The sequence below is a fragment of the Ptiloglossa arizonensis genome, chromosome 3, assembly GCF_051014685.1.
Source record: "Ptiloglossa arizonensis isolate GNS036 chromosome 3, iyPtiAriz1_principal, whole genome shotgun sequence".
NCBI lineage: Eukaryota > Metazoa > Arthropoda > Insecta > Hymenoptera > Colletidae > Ptiloglossa > Ptiloglossa arizonensis.
In genome coordinates, this window is record NC_135050.1 from 21,435,574 (window position 1) to 21,457,196 (window position 21,623).

Genomic DNA, 21,623 nt, shown 5'->3' on the forward strand with positions numbered 1-21,623 from the left:
GATATCGAGAGTGCGGTATCGACGCAGAATGTTATTATTATATTAAAGAACCGTATGAAGTCATACGTTTAACGGATTAATTACTCGGGATCCTGGTAGCGGAATCAACTTCGTAGATTCGATTTTAATAAACGGTTTCGGAGGAAACTGAAATTTACTCGCGACGCAAACGAGTCGGTTCCTCGCCATTTTCTCACTCGTGCGCAAATTACCGTCTTCGTTACTTTCACTCGTCTAAGATTGCCAACGATGTTCAGCGATGGTTTTTCTTTTTTCTTCGTTTAAAGATTTTACCACTTTGCGATGGAACGCGAGGGAAGTGTTCGATTTTTGAAATTTACGAGTTTCATCGGCTCGATTCGGAATTGTGACGATCGAATTTACCATCTGTCGTATTTAAGTTTTTTCGAAAGTTAAGTTTCCAAGTTTCTTGAGCTTAAATTTCCAAGTTTCTTAAGTTTAAGTTTTCAAGTTTCTTAAGCTTAAATTTCCAAGTTGTTAAAGCTTAAGTTTCCAAATTACTTAAACTTAAGTTTCCAAGTTTCTTAAGCTTGAGTTTCCAAGTTTCTTGAGCTAAAGTTTCCAAATTTCTTAAGCTTAGGTTTCCAAGTTTCTTAAGCTTAAGTTTCCAAATTTCTTAAGCTTGAGTTTCCAAGTTTCTTAAGTTTAAGTTTTCAAGTTTCTTAAGCTTAAATTTCCAAGTTGCTTAAGCTTAAGTTTCCAAATTACTTAAACTTAAGTTTCCAAGTTTCTTAAGCTTGAGTTTCCAAGTTTCTTGAGCTAAAGTTTCCAAATTTCTTAAGCTTAAGTTTCCAAGTTTCTTAAGCTTGAGTTTCCAAGTTTCTCAAGCTTAAGTTTCCAAGTTTCTCAAGCTTAAGTTACCAAGTTTCTCAAGCTTCAGTTTCCAAGTTTCTTAAGCTTAAATTTCCAAATTTCTTAAGCTTGAGTTTCCAAGTTTCTCGAGCTAAAGTTTCCAAATTTCTTAAGCTTAAGTTTCTAAGTTTCTCAACCTTAAGTTTCCAAGTTTCTTAAGCTTAAGTTTCCAAATTTCTTAAGCTTGAGTTTCCAAGTTTAAGTTTTCAAGTTACTTAAGCTTAAGTTTCCAAGTTTTTCAAGCTTAACTTCCCAAGTTACTTAAGCTTAAGTTTCCAAGTTCCTTAAGCTTAAGTTTCCAAGTTACTTAAGCTTAAGTTTCCAAATTACTTAAACTTAAGTTTCCAAGTTTCTCAAGCTTAACTTTCCAAATTACTTAAACTTAAGTTTCCAAGTTCCTTAAGCTTAACTTCCCAAGTTTCTCAAGCTTAACTTTCCAAATTACTTAAACTTAAGTTTCCAAGTTCCTTAAGCTTAACTTCCCAAGTTACTTAAGATTAAGTTTCCAAATTACTTAAACTTAAGTTTCCAAGTTCCTTAAGCTTAACTTTCCAAGTTACTTAAACTTAAGTTTCCAAGTTTTTCAAGCTTAACTTCCCAAGTTACTTAAGCTCAACTTTCCGTCTATCTCAAAAAAAGTATACAAGTTCGTCGAATTTACCATGTGGAAGTTTCTCGCAAAGGATATCTTACTTCACCGAAATTTCAACTACGATTGAACATCCTAAATTCAACTTCCCCACAAAAATACCCCCTCCTCCGTCAAAGTTACCTCGTCGAAAACCCAAAGAAACATTCCCCAACGAACACTCGCTTCGATCACGAACGCAGCCACTTTCCTCGCTCGTTCGTTGTTTCTTCGATTTCTTATTCCCTTCCATTCTGAAACACATTTCGTTACGCGCGTTGTCTCGGGTCGATTAAGAGTCGCGCTGGTTTTGCAAACGACACGCAAACAAGAGTCCTCGTACGAATCTTCTGTTCTGAAATTAGATCCCCCGTGCGAGTTCCATCGATATGCGTACAGCAGGTGCTGCGAGATACGTGTACAGGGGGACGATAATTTTCTCCGTATCCACGATACTACCCCGGTGTAATTATTACTCAAAGACAAGCGAGCTAAGAAAGTATGCTTTACGATCTTGTCTCGGGAGCAACTGCCTCTGATTACGGGTACATTGGTCGATCGTTTGCGGTCATGATTCAAGGCTGCTCGCCGCGATTGGTAGCATAAACCGTCGCTTTTCCGGTCTGAAAGAGCGCTGATTGAATGTTTATCCGACTGCCGACCGCTTCAATTACATCTTGCTACCTTTTCCCAAGATTCTGCGTTTCGTTAAATCGAACGCACGACACGTGAGAAATGTTGTTTTTAGAAACGTTACGGGACCCACTTCGTGGAAAATACGCCTCGCGGTTGTTTGCAACAAAACAAGGAAGCGGAGAGTTTAATCGCTTACCCGTCGAGCTTTTTTTCGCGGACCGAAAGGGGCAACGTTTTCCTCTTCCACTTTTCCGATATTTAACGACAATCACGAAGGTGCGTTTCTCCAGAGTGTGTTCTAAACTTTACAGTAGTTTTAGCTTGGTTTTTTTTTTTATCTTGATCAGCTACTGCTGGTAAAATTGATTCGCGTGTAATTTGGAGAAACAAAGGAGAGTGACTTTGAAAAATATGTTTACAACGAAACAAGGGAGCAGAGAAATTAATCACTCTTGGGTGATGTAAGAAACGCAATATTTGTACCATTTTTTCAATATTTAAAGACACTTGAGATATATTTAATAACGGAGGAAAGAAATTAATCACTTCTCTGTTAAATTTTCTTTCGGGGTGATCTAGTAAAAGTTTTCTCGTTCCACTTTATGGATATTTAAAATTGTAAATGTATGCGTATCTTGAAATATGGCGAGTTTTACATTACTTTCATTTCGTTCTCTATTATTTTCGTCATTGGCAGGGTATAAAGTCAGTGTACGCTCCGTTAGCGACAAAGTGGTTTCCAATGTAATTTCGAGAAACGAGAACGGCCGGTAATACTCACCTTTGCCATCGTGAGTCATTGTCAACCTTGACCAACGTTAACATACACAGAGACAAGTTATTTATACCGTATCGTTATTTGATCGATCCGGTCACGCTCGGTTAACGTTTTCATTCGTGTATCGGGTTTGTTTTTTCTGCTACGTTGGTTCGTGTACGTTTAGTCGAAGTGTGGTCTCACGCCGGTACCTGGTACCCGCGTACATATATCCTTATCTCACCGGATATCCGTTAAGGTTGATTCGCAGGCCAACGATAACTGGACAATTTTGTCTGTTTTTCTACCGCGCGGAACGAAAATTAAACAAAACATCGCTGCGAAAGTAAATTTCTTTCGACGATCGCTAACAGTACAGTTTCGTTCGTTCTCGATAAAAATTACTCCAAAATATTGTACAATACTCTACTCGCAATGGACACAAAATTATTCCTCTTTCATTTATTAATTCTGTACAAAATTTCAAATCAAATACAATATCACAAACAAAAGTCTTCTTGTAACTTTCGTCGTCCAAAGATTCTCATTTCATTCCAACAAATCTCAACGATGAAACGTTTACATCTCCACTTCGAAATCATCGATTCTTCTATATCCCATAACGGTTTAAATCCTTGGTCTTCCATCCGTTACGCGATACTTTCTCCAAAAAAAAAAAAAAAACAAATTCGTACCCGTTTTATCTCGTTGTTTCGCGATTTTATCGTTGCTCCGGGTACACGCCGACAAAAGGACAGTTTAACCAAATAGAACGGGAAAAAAAAGAAACACCTCATCGAAGATATTCGTGACAAATGAGTTTTCGATCGAATCGGAATCAATATCGCCGACTAATTACATAAACGCTATTGATCAACGTTTGCCCGTGCGAACGCGCGGTTACGAACCGATCGTTTTATTTTAATCGCGTCGAGTGTTTACCTTCGTCGAGGTTTTGTTAATTTTCAATCGTACCGAGAAAGCGTGCGTACGAAAAAGAGACCAGGTGGAAAAAGGAGGAGGAGGAGGAGGTGGGAGGGGGAGGGGGATGGAACGGAATTTTCTACAGTCGGGTAACGCAAGATGTATGGTAATTAATGCCCTCGGACGCGTAATTGGAAAAAAGGATGCTTTACGAGGTTGGTCTCGATGAGCCGCGCTGCTTCTGGCATCGTCGGCCTAGGATCGCAGCTGCTGTCCAACATTCTCGTCGCTTTTCCGATCAGGATGCAGCGATAGGATAATCGGATCGTGAGATCGCCAAGACGTCTATGTACACAGGCCACGCTATCGCTCGAGTCGAGTCTGGTCCAGTTTTGCTCGGATGTCAATCCGATCTTTCGATGAATACTTTAACACCGATACACGGCCCCGAGACCTCTCGACGTTTCGCGAGGCTTCGCACGATCCGCGATCCCTTCGCGATCGAATCTCATCATTTTTCCAATCGGGAATCCTTAACGATAGACGGTGAACGACAACGATACATATAATATACAACGTATGTAACATTGGAGTTTCCACGATGTTTGGAACCCTGTCGATAGTGGGTGGCAAATGTAGACACTCGAGAGCTGCAAGCTGAGAGACTTTTGTTTCTGGCTCTCGGTTCCTAAAGTTTCGTTTCGGATATTCGAAAGAACTCATCCGTTATAAAATTGTATTTTTATTTTCTGGCTTTTATTAAATTGTTATTTTACCGCTTACGTGTAAATTGTGTGTGTTTTTTAACTTTAAATCTACAATTCTAGGATTATCGAAGGTCCACGATCTCGAAGAGACGATTGGAAGGTTTAAAAATTCTGTTCTTTAGTTTTTCGCAGAAACAAAAAGTAAAAGTTGGCGTTACGGGGATGGAAAAAAGGTTCTTAGAGGTACCTAAAGTTTCGTTCCGGATATTGGACAGAATCCATCCTAAAATTGTATTTTTTATTTTCTATCCTTCGTTAAATTTCTATTTTACTGCATACGCGTAAACTGTGTGTGTTTTTCAACTTTAAATCTACAATTCTAGGACTACCGAAGGTCCACGATCTAGAAAAGACGATTAGAAGATTGAAAAATTTTGTTCTTTATTTTTTCACGGAAACGAAAGATAAAAATTAGTGCTACGATTATAGAAGAAAGGTTCTCAGAGGTAGCGAGGGTTTCAGCACGGAAATATTTTGTAAGAAATATTTTACGTATTCATCGTTCAACGTATGTATTTATAACTTGGTACGCACTGTGTGGTAATGGTTTATGTAAATTACAAGTACGCGTTCGACGTATTCCCACGCAAAGTTTATCAGAACTACCTCAGGAGCAATTTTATAAGCGACTACGAGAGATGGCGGTAACCATCGAATGAAAATCGATCTTCGACTAATTTTGGTAACGTTCGGGGACTCGTGCCGCGTATTAAATCCCCGTACTTTTTCTTTTCACGTTATTAAGCTACGTTGTTGAGCACAGTGATTGGTTCGGTGAAAGACGTACGTTCTTTATTGATCACGATGACGCAGGACGGATGCGCGATAATTAAATCGCCGCCAGATCAGGAGGATATCCTCGCAGGCCGAGCTCGCTCACCGTCTATGATGTTCGATCTGTATGCAACGATTAATCAAAACGGACGAAAACTGTAGAGATTTTCAACCGGCAATTTCACGATAAACCGGAAGTTTCTTTTAATTATCTCTGGCTCGTGTAATTATAAAAATGTTCCGAGACGGCTGAGTCATCGTTTAAAATACACAAGACACTTTTACTCGAATATACAAAGTAAAAGTTAATTTGTTTGTAGAAATAGTAATTTAACAAGTCGACCATCTATCGAGTATCTATTTTCAATTATTCTGAATGGAACGTGAATAACGTGTAGTTTATTTTTAAACGTAAAATTTTCGTTTCAATTTTTTTAGCGTAGAGAAATCTACGTAGATTTAATTTCTGTTACATTTTTCTCAATGTAGAGAAATCTACGTAAATTTAATTTCTGTTACATATTTTTCAATGTAGAAAATTCTACGTAGATTTAATTTCTGTTGCATTTCTTCAATGTAGAGAAATCTACATAGATTTACTTTCTATTACATTTTTCTCAATGTAGAGAAATCTACTTAAGTTTAATTTCCGTTACATATTTTTCAATGTAGAGAAATCTACGTAGATATAATTTCAGTTACATTTTTTCGATACAGAGCAATCTACTATCAGACTAAAGTAGAACGTATAGATGTTATTCGAAATATCACGTTGATAATGCACAGAGTCGTTTTTATTAACGTAATCGGTATAAACGCGATGGCTAGAAATTCATTTGTACGTTCCGGAGTGAATAGCCGCTTCACGCGGAGATAAAACGGCAATCTGTACGTCGAAAAATACAACTGGACGCTGGTGATTTATGATATTTCACGATGCGAAGTAATTTTATCGGCTCGATTTTAAATTAGAACCACTCGACGTGACCAACTTCGGCTATAAATGTCTCCGATGCCGTTAATATCCATCATCGATTCATTTTTTCGATGCTCGATACACCGATTAGAGTCGTTGATAATTCTAAGTCATTATCTATATTTATTTCTTTACCTGGAGCAACTTCTGAAAAGTACAATTTTCATCGGAATAATGGTCGATCGGTTCGAAGCCTGAGAATAATCAATTTTCAAATTTCGTGTACAGAACAAAGGAAAATCGACGAGGGAGAACCAGAAGAATAGAATTAGAAAAATTCCAGAAACTGAACAATTACAAAATACTTCGATGCACCGTGTTTTTACCAACTATATCTAAACTTTCGATACAACGGTCTGGGTTTCATTTAACACGGTATAGATACATCACGGAGCGAATGAACCGTGTCGTAAATGAGTTAATTACACATATAGTAAGAAGAAACATCCTTCGACCGAATTATTACAAAATACTTCGTTGAACCGTTTCTTTTTCTACCTAAAAATATACATCGACGTAACAATCCAGGTTTCTTTAAGAGTCGAACGTAGATACACGCTGTAAACGCAACCGGAGCAACCCTGCGAGAAAAAAGAAACAATTTTTAAAAAATTAAACAACGCTCGAACCACGTCGCGTTTCCCTGAATTATTATAAAATACTTCGTTGAACCGTTTCTTTTTCTACCTAAAAATATACATCGACGTAACAATCCAGGTTTCTTTAAGAGTCGAACGTAGATACACGCTGTAAACGCAACCGGAGCAACCCTGCGAGAAAAAAGAAACAATTTTAAAAAAATTAAACAACGCTCGAACCACGTCGCGTTTCCCTGTCCCTCGATACGAGACACCCTGTACAATGGTACACGGAAGCGAGACTTATTCAGCGAAGAATAACCGGATATTTATAACACGTAGCCGGGGTTCGGGTTAAAGGTGTTTCGTGTGCAGCTAAAAATCGTGTTTACACATTCTTAATGAAGATTTATTTTCGTTGAATATTCAGCGCGTCTAATTATATTAAGGTGCTCTTATATTTCTCGTTAGCGGTACGCGACGCGCGAGACCGTCGCGTTATCAATTTCTCAAATATCTCTTAACGAGGATCGATTGACCGATAAATACAATCGGTGGTATCCTCGCGTAGAAACGTGGCGCGCGCTGTGAATTTAATTACGTCGATGTGTATAAGCGAGTGACACGATGCACGTATATACTCGTCGCTTTTAATTCACTTTTCGTTTATCACCGTACGAACTGTACCGTACTGTGTACCGCGTCAACGCACGGATCGGAGTGAAATTCCCTTTGACTAAATAGTAGATAGCTTGGCTACGTCTTTGGTCCCCGAACCGGGAGGGGGAGACCGTGGGTCGTTAATCAATGTCTTGCGCGTTGAAAATTTCACGTTACGTTGATGCACCTGCGCGGGCTTGTACACGCGTGTCTACACGGCGTATCATTTTAATTTACGACGCTCGATCCATGAGAAATTAATAGATCACGGCTTCGAAAAATCCAATAACTCGAAGGCGAAATAATCCCGCCGCGTACTTAACCACGAATACCCCCCTCAGAATGAAATACGCAGTGGTGCTCAAGCCCGTGTACAAGCGAGGACGGTTTCACGGTGTTCGTTGTCGTCGTTTCGAACGATTCTTACGCGCGATATCTGCATCGAATGTAGGATGTCGTCTATTATACCGATCTTGGTGATTACAGCGGCCACCGCTCCGGGGGATTCTTCTTGTGTTTCCTCGTCACCGACACTGACTCAAGTATCCTTCGAAAACAAGAAACGCGAGGATCGCGGAGTCGGTGTTCGTCGGGTGTAGTCGTCGGATAAGTGGGACAAAAAAAAATGGAACGAACGAACCGTTGTTTAACGTTTACCCTTCTTTTCTTTCTTACTTTCGTTAGGACTATGGAAATTTCTAGGTTCACGTACAATGAAAATTTTATTTTTTAGACGTTGTTCCAGGTAAAGAAATAAATATAGAAATTGATATAGAATTACAACGACTCCGATCGGTGTATCGAGCGTCGAGAAAATGAATCGACGATGGATATTAACGGAATCGGAGCATCGTATTTATGTACGAGTATCAATTCAATCGTTACTCTTTATTTCTCCATTTTTTTTCGTCGAAGAAATAGGCTTCGTTTTTATCGGACGAAAAATCTCGAAACGAACATTGGTAAATTACTAAAGTAATGTATAAAAAAGTTCTCTTTGAGTTCTCGTTATTTCACACGTAGTGTATCTGCGTTGAAGAGTGATACGAATGCATCAAAGTTTGTCCAATTGTGTTTCCTAAATACCATTACTGTAGAGATAATAAAAGAATGAGGTAATAGTTTCGAGAATTGTGTCTTTGTGGACGAGCCAATGGAAAGTGAGTGATCACTTGTCGAACGACCGGAGATTTACAAATTTTTCACATCCACGAATGAAGAATAATGGACATCGGTTGTTTCGTTCGTTTAATCGAGTGCATATCCCTCGCACCGCTAAAAATCGTAAACGGAATTAATACATTTGCCGTGTAAATAGGTTCTCTTTGAACATCCGCTATTTCACACGTACGTTAACCGTCCGTGTGTTTGTTTAGAGTGTTGGTTATTTTTCGTATTCTTTATAAAGTCGTACCATACCCCGCCTGGGGGCACGAGAGGTGCACGTTCTTAAGTGAACAGTCAAACAAGCGCATTTAACGAAGCACCGACGTAACGGTATTTTGTTAGAGCTTTAATTTGTATTACTGAAAGGCTAACTATCCGCGCATAGAATTCTCATGGGGGAGAGATATGAATAAGAATTCTTATTTACCACGACAGTTATAAGTCTCCGGCGGCATCCGTTGTCCGCTTGCTACGAGATCGTTGCAACTGCACCGGGCTCTGGTGCACCGGCCATTGGTCGTAAAAGTGCTCGAACTCTGCGATTAAAGTTATCTGGGAGGAAAATTCGCGTAACGCGATTCGTCCTGATAGGCGTAATAGCTACACCTTACTGTAAAAGCTCTTTCGTTCGAGTAGTTATTTGTGACCGTATAAAAAAATAAAGAATTTCTTTTTTGAAAAATAAAATAAGATTCTGTACGGTAGAGGAGTGAGAAACGATTTTTGAACTCTTGCGATTAAAGTTATCGGTGAGAAAAATTAATGCTATGTATCTGATCTCGATGAATACAATGCTTGGGAAATTTTCCGAGGAAAGTTTAGAGGATTTATATTTATTGTAATAACTCTACAAGGTCGTTTAGAGTAAGAGCTTTTTTTATTTGAGTATTAATTCATAGACGCATAGAACAACAAGTGATTTCTTGTTTTGAAAGTTAAATCGAATTTGGGCAACAGGGAGTTGAGAAATTATTACACTTTACTTTAACTTCTTTCGCGTATTTCTTTCGTCGAATTGTATAGAATTAAGTTAAGTTTGAGTGTAAAAATTTGAGGAAATGGAACGATATCTTACCGTTCGAATAATGTTCATTACCGTTACTAGGATTTCTCCAGCGTGGAAACCTTTTTCTGCACTGCAACAATTTTTCTCTCCGCTTGTGCCCCGATAAGTGCATTCGTTGCAATAAATGTGCAATAAATTGCGATCTTGGAGAGGATCGCGGAAAAAGTAGATATACAGTTTCATAGGCGTCGTTGAAGCAAACATCGTGGTCGTATGAGTAACAAAATAATTTTTTTAAGAAAAGAAAATAATTTTACATCTGTACCACATTCGTACTGTACAGTTTTCCAGAAAATTTTCCTATAAAACATCAAAGAAATGGAATACGTTCGTCAATGTCCACTATCGTTCTTGGAAACTTTTCCTTTTTACTTTTCCCCTGATAAACACATCCCTTTCTAAGAAGGATCGCGTAAAAAGCCATCGTATTAATTTATACGTATCGTTGGAGCGAAAGAATAACAAAATAATTAAAAAAAAAAGAAAAGAATAATAATTTTGCATTTGTACCACTCTCAAGTTCTTATATTTTTTCACGTAATCGTACAATTTTCCAGAAAATTTTCCTACAAAACACCCAACAAATGGAACACGTCGTTCGTTAATGTCCGCTACGGTTAATAATAGGATTCCTCGATGGAAACTTTTTCTGTTTACTTTTCCCCTGATAAATACATCCGTTTCTAAGAGGGATCGCGTAAAAAGCCATCGTATTAATTTATACGTGTCGTTGAAGCGAAAGAATAACAAAATATTAAAATTTCTCAAGCTCGTGTATTTGTTCATCCAATCGTACAGTTTTCCAGAAAATTTTCCTACAAAACACCCAACAAATGGAACACGTCGTTCGTTAATGTCCGCTACGGTTAATAATAGGATTCCTCGATGGAAACTTTTTCTGTTTACTTTTCCCCTGATAAATACATCCGTTTCTAAGAAGGATCACAGTAAGAAGCCATCGTATTAATTTATACGTATCGTTGGAGCGAAAGAATAACAAAATAATTAAAAAAAAAAGAAAAGAATAATAATTTTGCATTTGTACCACTCTCAAGTTCGTATATTTTTTCACGCAATCGTACAGTTTTCCAGAAAATTTTCCTACAAAACACCAAACAAATGGAACACGTCGTTCGTTAATGTCCGCTACGGTTAATAATAGGATTCCTCGATGGAAACTTTTTCTGTTTACTTTTCCCCTGATAAATACATCCGTTTCTAAGGGGGATCGCGTAAAAAGCCACGGTACGGTTTTATACGTGTCGTTGGAGGGAACCGCGCGGATACAATTTACCCCGGTAATGAACCGCGCGATCTATAACCGTTCTCTCGGTACGAATCGCGCGAGTAGAATACTAAGTAATCGACCTTGTACCGGTCTCGATGCTGCTGACCGCTTCCTGATTGAATAACGATATTCCTTTTTTTCCACCGGACCGAATATTACGTAATTTCGCGTTCAGGAAGACGATCCTGATCGTTTACGAGGGAGAGGAAAACGCGAGAGGAGGTGGGTAGAGGGGGAAGAAGAAAAAAAAAGAAAAGGAGATCGACCGTATCAATCGAACGTTTCGCTCTATCTCGTCCCTCGACGTTGTTTTTCCATCGTTCTTGTTAAAGGACGTCCAGGGATACCGGAGAACTTAATAGACGCTGTCCGACGTGTACGTGGATGCCCTTATTAAAGTAAAACCGACCGCACCGAGCGTACGTGTCTTCCAGGATCGCGAGTGCGTGCACTTAATGCATCAGGCTCGCGATAATTTCGTCTTCCCTGTTCTTTCCACCTTTTTTCTTTTAACGAGATAACGGCGAAACGCACCGCGCGTCTGGTGCAGCGAAGTGTGTCCTAGAAATGGGTCGCTCCGGCTTAACGGCTCGTAGAGAATCGGCTCCGAGGCAGATTAGGGGAGACGCGATAAGGAAAGATACTGCCCTTTACTTACGAGAGATGCCTAGGTAATTTCGAGAACGATCTTTTATTATATATCAGCGAAGAATAGTACGAGATTGGTGATATTGAAGACCGGGTGGTAGAAGGAAAATTACGGAATTCGATCCGTAGATTGGTTCTCGTCGATTTTTCTGGCGTTAACAATGACGGTGATAAAAATAATTTTTTACTTATTTTTGACTTATTCTTCTCGATTCGTTTTCTCGACTTTATTTTCAGCCATTTTTCTCGTTTCAATTTTCCACCGAGTAGTTTCTTTTGCGAATTTTTTCGCTCACTTTTATTCTCGTTCGAAGGGAACTCGAAGCCTCGGGGTCGAAAGGGTCAAGTACACGGTTGATAGCGATGTTTCTAGCAGGCGTTTCGCTACGATTGGGTAACGTTGCGTTCGCCTAAAGTATTAAACGCCGCTAATAACCACCTAGGTGCAGCCGGTACGACGCTAAAGGTACACGCGGAAAAAATACTAGAATCTAAACTTGATTATAATATTTAACGAATTTCTCGCCGCCGGCTTTGGAATTAATATCGTTGTCGTTGTACCATAATGACGCAACGGTAAACCGAGTCTCGTCGATGAAACGCGCATACTTGTTTCGCGGGAAAGTATCACTTCGGGGAGGAAAAATATTTGCCGACAATTTCCTCAAACGATCGTCAAGTTACGACGATCGAAATTTATTTTTGTACCGTGCGTACTATACAATCGTACGCACGAAAATAAATCTATCAGATATTTCCACGAAACAAATACTCAAATATAATTCGTATACTTACGTGTACTTACAATTACACATACTTACATATACTTAAAATTATATATATTTACATATACTTACAATTACATATATTTACATATACTTAGAATTACATATACTTACACATACTTAAAATTACATATATTTACATATACTTAGAATTACATATACTTACAGTTACATATACTTCCACATAATTTATCTCTCATGTATCAGGAACAAATTATTCAAATTGTTAACCCATACACGCACAGTGTCCTACACGCACGATTGACCAAGTACGACCCATCCTCGGATATTTACTTTATCCCCGAAGAAACCAAAACGAAAGATAAATAAAAAATTCCAAAGTTCGTGATTTTAAAGTCAAAAATCGAAGGTTTCGTCACCGTGTCCTTGGGGTAGATTATTCAAACGAGGCTGTGCCGTCCGCGGAGACGAAAATAATTTTCAGAATGTAATTGTTCTCGAATTAGCCTCGCTCCGATGTCCGAACGCGTGACGCGTGTACAAATCTCGTTCGAGGGAAAATTGGGATGCGTTTCGCGGGTCATTTGATATTCTCGTGAGCACGGGAGTGACTCAGAACCGTAGGGATCATCCGCACGGACGTGTGTGTGTTTCTTTTTTTTTCTTTTCTTTTTTTTCTTTTCTTTTTTTTTTTTGCGACTCGCGAAACCATCGTGTCCATTGTCTCCGAAAACAATGGCGCCGTGTATCATTGTTTCTTCTATAGAGAGGACGCGACGTCCTTTTCTTCGTTGTCACGCCCTTCCCTCCCTTGTAACGATGATTCGGCTGGACGGTTTATGAATGCGATTTTGCGTGTAATATTAATTTGGTCGGAGGTGGCGTTCGCTCGAACCCCGAACGAAGATGTCGCGTATGGAATAATGGCTTCGAGGAACCAGAACGGGTGGTAGGTATTCTCGTTTATCGACCTGGATCGTTTCCAGTGGATCACGAGTTTTCGTTGAACCCGACAACCGATTCACCGTTGTCCCCTTTCCTATAGATTATGGCTCCGCTCCCCACGAGACGAAAATAAGTTTCGGAGAGTAATTATCCGGTAATTGGTATCGCTCGACACTTCGTTATTTATTATTTAACCCTGTCTCTGATTTATCGTCAATTATCCACGAGATATACGCAGTATAGCGAAATTCACTGTTATTAAGTAAACGGAATGTAATGTAATGAACGTAACAGTAACTGATTACACATTGGAATTCTTTCAACGAGAAGAGTACGTGAATAATATATTTATGTATTCGAAATTGAGCGAATTTTCAAATAGATGTATATTTATAAATATATGCATAAATGTACGTAAATATAATACAGCGTTTATCAACTACCAATAGTGATTACTCGCTCTACCGACTTACCCAAAAGTTACTTTCTTAACGAGCTTTAAGTGATTCATTATTTCGCGCGTATCGAACTTTAAATCAAAATATCAAAACGAAGGCCTGTTTTGAAGAAACCTATTTGAGTTTTTTGATACCAGATATGTACTATAATTTGCGTCTACTATCTTTTCGAAAGTGATTCACAATTAAAGTAAGGTACCATTGTGAATGCAAAGGTACCAATCCGTATTGATATCTGTATGAATCTGTCCCGGTAATTTCAACAATTATCGATCACTTTCGCTCGAAATTGAATTCTAAGAACGAGTTATTAGAAAGTGTCGCGATACCGTGGACAATTTTCTTCCGTTGCGACGATATCGAGGAAAGTATAAGTGGTTTCTACAGCTGCGTCGTATGTTTCAAATTGACGTAATTTCTTCGGTTACTCTTATCTCGTTCCGTACACGTCTCGTGTGTTCGACCGGTTGACATCCGGCGGAAATTGCATTTTCCGGGTTCTTCTTTTGGTTTCCCAGTCACGCGGTGGATGTCGATATGCTGTATCGATTTTGGCACGTCGAGAGCCGGAAAGTGAAACTTACAATTAATCGAAGAGATCGGATCGATCAGTTCCTGCGAACATCCTCGATAAACCGACGACGAAAGTTGTTCTCTCGTTTCGTCGATTTAGTTGTTGGTAATTTAGAAATGAAAGTAACTGAAAAATATGTCTACTATTACAAAAAAAAAGAACCTATTAAAAGTTACCTTACGCAAGTTTTGATATTTCGTACAAACACCGATTTCGATCCTCCTAGATCTAAATATACAAAAGGCAACCGTAATACTGATACAACGTTTGGTAAAATTAATTCTATTATTAAAGTGATCGTTCACCTGAAAAAGAAAATGAAGAACCACTCGTCAATTCTTTCGAGAGAGAACACAGAAAAGAGAACTTGTATCGAAATTAAAAGAAATGATCCAAGGATCGGTCAAGTCGGTTGTATTTTTTGTAATAGAAACGTTCGTAATGATGTTTAAAAATCAGGAAAATTGGCAAGAAATTGGAAAAGAATTTGTGGAAGGAACTGAATCGAAATTAAGAGGAATTGGAAAAAGTGGGTACCGTTTTCTGATGCGACGTTAATAAATACGATCGAGTCAATTATATTTTGCAAGAAACCCTCGGCGCCGGTAAATATCCGACGTAATAATCTGGAGCGTTGTCGTATGAAAAGCGCGCGGTTTTAAACGAATTCCGCTAACGATCGACCATTTCTTCTTCTTTTGCAGATGCGTGGCTGGAATGGCAGAAAAGTTGCGCGAGGCGGCCGCACGTGGCGACGCTGGGCGGGTTTCGCGTCTCCTCGACGAAGATATTAAACCATTGCCGGACGAGGTGAGTCCCTTTCCGTTCTATTGTTTTCTCCTTGTCGACACGAACTTTTACAATGTGGTTACTTACCGCTCCTCGTAAACGCACCTACTCGGTTTACTTCGTCGCGAATTCAGCGTTCGTGCGCGCACCAGGGATATGGACTCCTGGATTAACTCTTGCAGCTGTAAATATGACTCCTGGATTAACCTTCGCAGTTGTAAATATGACTCCTAGATTAATTCTTGCAGCTGTATATATGACTTCTGGATTAACTTCTGCAGCTGTAAGTATAACTTCTAGATTAATTCTTGCAGCTGTAAATATGACTCCTAGATTAATTCTTGCAGCTGTAAATATGACTCCTAGATTAACCTTTGCAGTTGTAAATATGACTCCTGGATTAACCTTCGCAGTTGTAAATATGACTCCTAGATTAATTCTTGCAGCTGTAAATATGACTCCTAGATTAATTCTTGCAGCTGCAAATATGACTCCTACATTAATTCTTGCAGTTGTAAATATGACTCCTGGATTAATTCTTGCAGTTGTAAATATGACTCCTGGATTAACCCTTGCAGCTGAATATATCACTCCTGGATTAACCCTTTGCACACCTTAACTTTTTCTTTACCTACCGAGAAGTCCTCGATTAATTAACAAAATACATAAAAAAAGAGAGGTCTCGAGAAAATGTTGTATCCCAACAGTGCAGAGCGTGTAACAAATGTATATTTCATCTATATTTTCATTTAAATTGCGTTGTATAATATCGAGTATAGCTCGACATCGAAGTCGGTGTAAAAAATGTGACGTCGAGTCACACTCGACATTAGAGTGTTAAGGGTTAAGGGGAATGTACTGCGCGGAAACGACTTGTCGGTCAGGCAACTTGATTGGTTGACGCGTAAGGGCGACACCTCTAATCGCACGCATTATCGTCATTGGTCGAATCGATCGCATCTACACGTTTATCGCGTGACGAAGAACGTATCAAGATAGAACGAAACAGAGCAATACAAAACAAGTTCGATGCATTGGCGTAGACACAGTTGAATAACTTGTACGTAATAGCGGTATCAGAGTCGAAATATAATTTTGATTCTTGCATCGCAGTTTATAACGAATCATCTTTCTTAAAATATTTCTTTTAACTAGACTACACCTAGTTATAATATTAAAACGAAAACTAATAATCATAATACTACTTAAATGGTCGAAAGTTAAAATTAAATTAATTTCTGCTCGGTCTGACCCAATACGATTCGCAATTCGTTTCAGGGGTCTACATCTTGAAAAATTATCTTTTTCATAAACGATATCGTTTGAAATTTCGAACTTAACGTTGTTTCGAACCATTCTTTAGTCTCGTGCCGGTAAATTCTCCAGAGCTGAGAACAAAATTTGATTCTCTATCGAGAAATAAATCGTTGAGCATTAATTGGAGCAGACCGGCGCTCGAGTGATTTCAATGCACGGTAATTGCAATGTGCTCGGTAGCGAGCTCGATGCGTTAACCTTGCTACGATCCTCGAGTATTTTCTACTTCGAAAATAATTTCTTAATATACATAATTACTTACGGTACAAATAATTGCAATTCTTTTGTTAGCAGATTTTACATATGCCCGTAACGTCCTTGGGCGTGTAGGTTTACTCCTCGTTTCGTTTTTGTATTCTCTAAATAATTTACACACTTTGCATAAAAAGTCTTGCAACTTCGAAACTAACGATATTCCACGTTCGTTTATATTTGTTCGTTTATTTCGATACGTGTCGCGAACTCCTGAGGTTTGGCTCCGATCTTTTGGGACACTCTGTACATCAACGATACTGAATTTCGTAACGGTAATGTACTGCGTAATTTCGATGTCTCGCTGGCAATTAACCCTTTTCACTCCAAGTGTGCCTGTCAAACGTCATCGATATCCAACGTTCTACACCAAGTGTGGCTGTCAATTACCGCCGATATCGAGCGTTCTACACCAAGTGTGCTTATTAAGTGTTCCGATGACTAGCTTATTCCTTATCATTTTCGGTAACACGATCAAAAGAAACACAATCTTCAAACGTGAAATCTGCGAACGTTGACCCGAATTGCGTACCGACGAATCTCGAATAAACCTAGATAATTTATTACACACCGTTATTGAAATTATATTGATCTCAGAATGAATAAAGATCGTCGAAACGGTACGAGGATTGTTATCTGCACGTAAATTTCACGGTTGAAGCGAGAATTAGTTCGTTGTCAGGTGTCGATCGTTAACGAAGAATCTAATTTGTTAAATATCATTGTTAAAATTACATAATTTTCAAAATAGACAAAGATAGTTTCAAAACGATTCGAAGATCGTTCTTTGTCGTATTTGCCAGAGAATAAATAAATTCCCGGCCGAAGATCGCTCCAAACGATCGAAACGACAAGGGTTGAAAATCAAACGTTCGCGATGTTCGTTCCATTTTGAATCATCATCGATGAAGTCGATCGAACGGGTACCTTCTTGAACGAATTTGAGGCGCGGGAATGCGCTACGTTAATTATGTTACGTTATTTGCATCTCGGTTGTGACAGTCGCTGTCGGTGGGAATGCAGATAAGCGTGTTCGTTGTACATTTGTCAAAATGTTGTTCGTGCGCCACGAGGCAAACCCGACCGATTATCCACGCGTTCATTACAATTACTTCCCCCTTAATTGCGCCGATGAAATTAATCGCCGAATAGCTTTTTCTGCACCGCTGGCAACTAGTCGAAGTGCTTTATTATACGCGCCGCGTAGTAGACGGGAGAGACGCCACGGCGATACATCGATAGCGAATGCATGGAATAATTGAAATAATGGAGATCGATCTCGGGACCGAGGGAAGCGTAACAGTATTTTCGACGCTGATCGAATCGCATTTATGGAATACTTCGAGCACGCGCGTGCATCTTATTGTACAATTTGGTCGCAAAGTATTAACCGAAGATAGCTCCCTCGTCGATTAATTCACGTTTATCTCGTCGAGGTGGGAATTTTTTTTCGAGCGAAATAACTCTCGAGTTACGCGGACATTATGATACTTTGAACGTACAATTATCGGGAACAGATATTTCTCCGCTGGTACAATTCTACATTTTTTTTTTAAGCGAAATAACTCTCGAGTTACGCGGACATTATGATACTTTGAGCGTACAATTATCGGGAACAGATATTTCTCCACTCGTACAATTCTACGTTTCTTCGAGCACTTTTTACGATTATCCTTTGTATAATATTTTCCGTTCAATTTTTCACGACGGTTTCGAAAAATATTCCACTGTGTCTATTATATGTTCACGCGATAGGATATTTCTTAACCAACACCGTGCACCGATGAGTGAAGAGGTTGCGTAGAGTTTGGAAGATTGAAAATTATGGAATTCTTCTGGATTTTTTTTTATTTTGAAGGGAAGAAAGGATTCTTTCAATGTACAATACAATATACTTGCAACTAACGTTTCGAGATTTCAGTAACGAAGGTACTGTACTAGTTTAACGTGTGAGAAGAGGAAGATCGATTCTTTTTAAATGTTCAATCGGAACGATACCTTAAGAAGAGGAAGAAAGACGAAAGATCAGAATCGTGAAGTATTGTTTCGCAAATTTTATTCACTTGGCGAGAAACGCTTGAAGGTGAATTAGTGTTCGAGGCGGTATGTACTTTTCCCTGTTGGAGATCGGTTAAACATTTCTGCTCGAAGCGGATAAACCGTCGGTAACGTGGAATTGTAATGTTGGTTCAACCGAAATTTATGTTATCTATAAGTCTTTTTCGGTTGATTTACGGCCGCGACTATTTATCAATTGATATATTACGCTTCCTGCATCTAACGAACGCGGATAAGGTATACTTCTTCATTAACACGGCGAGTTGGTTCGCTCTATTACTCGAGGCAACGAGGCACGGCTTTGCAGGAAATTCGCATATGCGTTGAGGGCGCGTCGAAATGATGTATACCGCGATTTGTTAAATTTGTATTACACGGTGTGTGTGTGTGTGTGTGTGCTTTTAAACGCGATGCAGGAAAATACCACTCGTTCCCGTTTCGTTCTTCGATGATTTAAACGTTTATTCCTCGTAAACGTCCATGTCTAATATCTCCTGGTTATTATTTATTATTTACGTCGAGTAGGACCTGCGTTGACCGGGGATCGATTATCCGAACTCTCGATCGATCCAGATTAGCTGAAATCTAAGAACAAATGTATGGAAAATGAAAAAGAAGGAAATGTTACAAAGAGTGCGTTTCAATTTTTAGATCGTGCTCTTTAATATTTAGTACAGTAGGATAAGTTGGAAAGAATTTACCAATGGTGAAAAATTGACCGATAAAGCTACCGTGAAGCTTTTCTGAATGCAAAATTAACGAAATAAAATTTCAGCAGGTATGCGTATACTTGCGTGTACCTCGAGAAAGAGAATAGGTATTTGAGAAAATTGAAATGGGAACGAAAGTACAATTCATTGGCTCGAGAATGGCGGGGTTTTACTGTTCGCCATTTTCCCCGTTTAAAGATATATACTCCTCCCAACTCGTGACAAGTTTTTTCGTTGGTTCACCGAAGTATTCCGACGGTCGATTTCACTGGCTTGGTCGCTTCATTGTCCGCGGTGAAACGAATGCCTTTAAGGTCCCTCTTGAGGTATGGAAAGAAGTGGAAATCACTGGACACCGAATCAGGCTATACGCTCGCGATTACGTCTCTCTCTCTTTACCTTCGTTTGTTCTTGAGTTGTACGCGAGTGTGCGTTACTCGTCAAACCATTATCGTTACGATTGCAACGAAATGTATTTCGTAACAACGAAGAACTTCTATTGAAATTCTAACCTCGCGAGTGCAGTTCATTTCGACCGTTAACGACCACGATTACACGAATCTAACATTAAATAACTCGAGTTACTTTCCGTGATCGAGACCACAGTGCGGAGTCAGTTTCGTTCGAGATTCGGTGCAGAGTTTCGCACTCGTGGGACAATTGAGAAGAACGAGATTTATTATTATTTGAAAATGATAAATATCACGCGATAGAAAATTTTGCGCGAGCTTTCTTCACGTAGAAGATTCTTTTCCAAGATTAATTATTTACGAATTATAAATATCACGCAATGGAGAATTTTGCGCGAGCTTACTTTACATAGAAGATTCTTTCCCAGGATTACTCATTCAGAAACTATAAATATCTCATTATGGAGAATTTTGGAGAGCTTGTTTTACGATACACAGAAGAAAGATTCTTCTTTATAATTACTTATTCAGGAATTATAATTATCGCACAATGAAGAGTTTCGGAGAGTGTATTTTACAATAAGTAAAAGATTCTTTCCCACGTTTGGTTACCTAGGAATTGTAATTATCGCACAATGGATAGTTTCCGAGAGCTTATTTAACGCAGAGGATTCATTTTTACGATCAATTGCAATATTTACAAACGATAAACATCGCGAGAGCTTTCATGGGACGATTTTCTACGGAAAAATCTTTTTTGGTTACTTTTCTCCCGCTGTCCCGATTCATTCGAGCCGGTTAATCGAGATCCCGCTGCAATATAGTATTCACGGGATTGCATACCCGTTGCACCATGTCGGCCATTTGCGTTCCCGGTGGACGTCTCGCGTGTCACGTTTCACGGATGGTTTTCGACTGTTCCACGTCGGTCCTATTAAGTATTCCGCATACAGATGTACATCATGTCTGAAAAACGGAAAGGGACACGGGGACGGATTAGGATTCAAGGTTGGGTCGGGGGACCGTGGCTGCGTTTAACGCGAACAGGCACCGAGTCGTGTTGCTTCGAACCTCTGTTCGGCTAATTAAGGCTGCGTTCTGTCCGATCGCTGGAGCTAATTCGACACGAGAAATGGCGTGCGTTACAAACTGAAATCCCGGTACCTATTAATTACGTCGCTAATTGAACCGCCGATGAAACGCGATGAGCCAATTCAGGGAACGGTTTGGGAAATTTTTCTTCCGCGGTGAAACTCGCGCTTTCCCTTTCTGACCGAGATTCGTTGCATTCGAACCGCGTGGGAACGTTAAAATCGATCGGAAAAAATCATTCTTAGCTCCCACGTGTGTCTTGCGTTCGCGACGATCGAGAAAGAAGTTTAATATCAAAGATGTAACAAAAATGTGAACTGTACGGTGTTTTAAATATTGTGGTACTCGATTTTAACGATAGAATTCATTCGTGTCGTGTTAAGCGAAATCTAGAGAGTGCATTGGGAACGATTTGTGCTACACGAGGGTTGTTAAGTTTATTAAGCCGAAAGATGTAACAAAAGTGGAAACTGTACGGTGTTTTAAATATTGTAGTACTCGATTTTAACGATAGAATTCATTCGTGTCGT

General features: G+C 39.2%; 1 protein-coding gene across 6 annotated transcripts in view; it reads left to right on the top strand.

Annotated features, from left to right (window-relative positions):
* Nucleotides 1-21,623, top strand: part of Dgo (ankyrin repeat domain containing protein 6 diego) — a 279,288-nt gene that overhangs the window by 62,676 nt on the left and 194,989 nt on the right. For 5 of the 6 annotated variants that reach the window (XM_076307117.1, XM_076307113.1, XM_076307114.1 and 2 more), the window contains one exon: nucleotides 15,170-15,275. In XM_076307117.1, coding sequence (XP_076163232.1) covers nucleotides 15,183-15,275 — 93 coding nt within the window. In that variant the 5' untranslated portion in view covers nucleotides 15,170-15,182. Of the gene's footprint in view, nucleotides 1-14,970; nucleotides 15,071-15,169; nucleotides 15,276-21,623 lie in introns of those variants that run through there. The other variant, XM_076307115.1, reaches the window with a different exon arrangement.